The sequence below is a fragment of the Saccostrea echinata genome, unplaced genomic scaffold, assembly GCF_033153115.1.
Source record: "Saccostrea echinata isolate AGI-Se365-2 ecotype Australia unplaced genomic scaffold, CSIRO_AGI_Sech_v1 ptg000001l, whole genome shotgun sequence".
Classification (NCBI taxonomy): Eukaryota; Metazoa; Mollusca; class Bivalvia; order Ostreida; family Ostreidae; genus Saccostrea; species Saccostrea echinata.
Genome location: NW_026889750.1, coordinates 51817833 through 51822651, shown reverse-complemented (window position 1 = coordinate 51822651; position 4819 = coordinate 51817833). Strand labels below are relative to the sequence as shown.

General features: G+C 31.6%; 1 protein-coding gene across 1 annotated transcript in view; it reads right to left on the bottom strand.

Moving 5' to 3' along the window:
• Positions 1 to 4006: 4006 nt before the first annotated feature.
• Positions 4007 to 4819, bottom strand: part of LOC133194268 (E3 ubiquitin-protein ligase MARCHF5-like) — a 51332-nt gene continuing 50519 nt past the window's right edge. The window contains exon 6 of the mRNA XM_061330262.1: positions 4007 to 4638. Within this exon, the coding sequence (XP_061186246.1) occupies positions 4507 to 4638 (132 nt within the window). The 3' untranslated portion in view covers positions 4007 to 4506. The remainder of the gene's footprint in view (positions 4639 to 4819) is intronic.

Sequence of the window (4819 nt, the reverse complement as noted above, 5' to 3'; positions counted from 1 at the left end):
TTTGTGTGTTTTCATTACACCAGCTCACAAAAAAATCATGTGTACTTGCATCAGGGTCACAGATCCTAAATTGAGTTAAAGTGAATATTACATCTATGACAGCGGGAACAAGTGTTGGCCAGACTGGGACTTGTGTAGTGGAACTCTTGACAGTTTAATTATTCTTTTTTTGTGCAATGTAAATCTATACCAATTTTATCCAGGCTATAATTTTGTAATGTAGAGCCATTGGAAGCTCATACTTGTTACAAAGATTATTTATGGTTCCAGGGTGTGTCATGACCTTGAACAAGGTCATTCTGGCGAGTTCAAAGTCACTGGCAGAAATTTTTTTTTAAAACTTGTCAAGGCAGTAAGTTTGTAATGGAGAATCATTGGAAGCTCATACTTGGTTCAAAGATTTTCAATGACCTAAGGGTGAGTCTTGACCCAATGTCATTCTGGTGAGTTCAAGGTCACTGGTAGAAAAAATGTTAAATTCTTGTCCAGGCTATAATTTTGTAATGGAGAATCACTGGAAGGTCATACTTGGTACAATTTGAGATTGTTTATGACTTGAGAATGTGTCATAACCATGATCCAAGGTCAGTTCAGGGGTACTGAAAGAAAAAATTATTAAAAAAATTATGAAATTCATGACAAAACTATAATTTTCATATAAAACATTGTATGTCCATATTTCACTAAAGATTATTTATGACCACTGGATCAGTCTTTTTTTTTTTTACCAAGGTCATTTTGGCAAGGTTCAAGGTCAAATTTACAAAATTGCACATAGACCCTTTAAAAAATTGAAGCAGGGGGAATAATTTTGTGAGCTTCCTCCCAGTACCTCGAGTTACAAATGTGCATATTCTGTACATATGTAAAGAAGATGGGAGAGACTCCTAATAGAGTTGGGGGAAGTGGAGCACAAGTGTCTTTGTAACCATGGTCTCACAATTCACCAAGTGTAGGAAATTTATACCAGCTTAAGTCAATCAATTATATATTTTAATACAGTACACCACAAGGGCACCTGATACCCCCATCAGAAAAGCAGGTCAATTACTTCAGACGTCTGAAGACAACAGTGAAAGATAGAGGATTCTAAACCCCATACTGAAGATGAAATCTGAACATGCTCTAACTATAAATATCTTCATCAGTTCATATACAAGCCATTCTGCCTCAATCTTCAGGTCTACTAGAAAACAAGTCTTGCAGCATGCATCCATAGGAGTATAATCCTGCAGGTACTTGGGAACCAGACCTGCTCAATAAATTTTCCCTGAAATGCAGATAAACTGTCACCAACTTTGTCATGGGCTCATGGTGGGGTTTTGACTCTATAAGAGGTAAAATACAGTGCATGTATTTGTTCTGTAATGTCATACCACAATTCAGGACAAGATCTCATCAGAATTTAACTGTTTATTGAAAAATATCCAGCTTTTGTATCAACATTAGTGAGGCATTGTACAGTTAGAGAAAAACTAAGCAAGCTCACCATATCTAACTTTTGTAAAAATCTATCATTAGCATTGAATAGTTATTGCTTGATGTGGCATGTCTCTCTTCATAGTAATTCTCTTGCTATAGATTCAGATATGTTATAATTATACACAACTCTTCTGTTTTTGACAATCATTATGTCATAAACCTTAAAGGGACCAACTAGGGTTTCCATTACATTAAATGTAACTGTATTCTGAGATGGTCCCTAAAAATACCCTACAATAGATTTTGATGAAACTTTGCATGTACACTGAAGTCAGTGTAGGATATACATGGTATAAAGGAGAGCTTTTCTTTTGTAGTTTTTACACTAAAAAAAAATCCCAGTCAGCTCCCTTAAAATTCACAAGCTTCTTTTGATTACAGGCAAAAGCATGACAAAAACATCACACAAACCAATACTTCAGGAGAAATATTTCTAACTGCCAAAATTGACAGTATATATATATATATATATATATATATATATATATATATATATATATATATATATATATATATATATAATATATATATATATATATATATATATATATATATATATATATATATATATATATATAACAAAATATAACAAAGCAATCACCCAATAAAGTAGCAAATTATAAGTACATTTATGTAAGTACTTATCACACTATATATGAACAAAAGGAAAATTAAAAGTTACAAACCATTTTATCATAATCAACATGATAAAAATGTACTAGAATTAACGAGCTAACCTGAGTAATAATGTTCAAACTGTATACGTAGTCTAGAAAACCTAGGAAGATGATGAAGCTTAAGGAGCCCCCCCCTTTTTTTTTTACTTATCTTTAGGAGGTGCTCAAAGATACTTTGCTTATGTTAGTAAAACCTAACACATCTAGAGTCTACTTATCTCTTTCTATCAAATTACAAAGTTTCTTTTCCTTTTTTCCCTGTCAGTGCTGTCCTTCCATGCATCTTTCTTGATATATTATACAAGTTACATAACTTTTATATACATTAAAATGTGATTAAGCTATTCTATGAACATTACACAAATATTGCTGTTTTTGAGGTTAATATGATGATTTAGCCTCTTGAGGAGTACAATATTCACCAAGCCCGAAGGGCAGAGATGAATATTGTACTTTGAGGGTGGCTAAATCATCATATTGACCTCAAAAACAGCAATAATTGATTTATTATATGATTCAATGATTTATTAATGATACAAACTAGTTAAGCAAACTTTGCCATCTTGATTGTTCACATTTATTGAAGTCCTAATCGAATACAGTAAGAGAAGCGAGAATAAGAAAAACATATTCAGTTGTATTAATTTAGATTTTCTTAATCTATTTTGTGAGATGTACAATGTCATAGAAATAAATGCAATCTAAAAGTCAGGTGCAGGTGAAATACAACTTTTCTTAACCAGTTGTATCAATTTAGAAGTTCATAGTCTATTTTTGGTCCAATGTAAAAAAAAAATACATGTTATGTTTACCTGGAGGGCAGGTAAACATAACTTTTCATACTTAATTTATCAATTCAAAATTTTGATTTATTTTTTGCTCTAAGGCTGTCCAAAGTTAATTCTACATTTAATGTCTCCTGTGCACGTAGGTTTCAAAGAAAGTGGCACTTTGTAAAAACAAACTGGTATTTTTATAGCTTGTATACTGGTTTGCTTTTACCTAGAAAAAAATGGAAGGTCTCATGCAGGTGAAAATAACTTAATATGATTTCTACACTGTTGGACCTCAGTCAGTCAGAGAGCTAGGAATAATTATTCATCCATATAATAACTAAATAAATGTAGACTTGTCTGTCTGGAAAAGGTATTTACAATGACAACTTCATATGATAATTATGATGCGTTTCATGTCACAAAAATCATTTTCAAAACAAAAATAAGTTCCTCTCTAGTCATATCCTGTTTTTTAATAAATGTTGTACATGTATTGTACATGTACACACGATCTGAAAAGTTATTTTACATTCTCCCTCATGGAAAATCATAAAAAAAAATGACTTATGACTGGCTGGCTACCAACTTTCTGACAGAACTAGTACATGGCGTCCTATAATTTATGAGATAACATGCAGTTTTCAAATATATTTTTCCTGCATTATAGGGACAGGTCTCTGAAAATTTTAAAAACTTCATTCATCAGAAAAAAACTGCCAAAAAAAGAGTACTTTTCTAAAACGAATTCCATTGAAAGTTTGATTAATTCTGACACACTTAGAGCAGTAATCAAGAAGGTACGCATGTACTGTAAAAACAGCATTTTTTGCGAGGATTTAATTTTGGCATTATTAGTGAGAGTGTTGAAACTGTTAAAACTGAATATCATTCACAATTCATTCCACATCAGATATAAGAGTTATATTTCTTGGAATTAAACAACTGCTAAATTACTTCTAACAAAAATTATATACCAATTTTTAAGGACATTTTTTGCCAGATTTGTGTCTAGCTAAAAACTACAGTACTCCTAAATACATGTACAGAAATTATACAGAAGTGGTTGTCAGCCAGAAGTGAATTTGATTTAATTTACAATATCTAGAACGGTCTAACAAATTATATCATATCATTGTATGTTTTACACATGGCACCATTATCATTTACAAAAGTTCCAATGAATCTTTTGGTCTATATCTTAATTGGTAGAATGTTAGCACATTGATCTGGAAAGCTGAATACATATGACTTAACACAGTTTATCCTTAAAATACTGAGAAAATACAAGACAGTAGTATCATAATATCACAATTTCATCAATACTTGTCCATCATCAACCAGCTGCAAATTATTATTTTTGAAAAAGCACAATCCTGGCAGAGTTATCTCCCTTTCTCTCATTTTCCACCATAACTTATGATCATGCCTATGTCACTACTCTAGTCATGTCTAGTAGCTAGGATGAAATTTAGATTCTTTTGTTGGAAAAATTCCTGAAATAGTGTTTTTCAGCGTGTCTGAATTGATTTTGTTGGCATATGAGGTCCAGATACCTTTCTTACTAGCTATAGTTACACAGATGATGATGTAGTATTGTCCTCCATAGGATAGTCTTTGATTACACGATTTGCCTGTCGTAGATATTGCTGTTGTTTATAGTAAATCTTCAGTGCTCCTTTAAGTATTGTGAAAGCTACACCACCCTGAAAATCAAAAATTGGTAATTTATTTTTTTTTTCATATATTAAAATGTCTTGTTGTACAAAAAACAGTCCGACTGTGTAATAAATGTGCTGAACATATTTTGCCTAGATAAGTAAATGACATTTATTTAAACTCTGGTACTTTGGAAGGAAATTTTTTTTTCTTTAGAAAATGGAAATC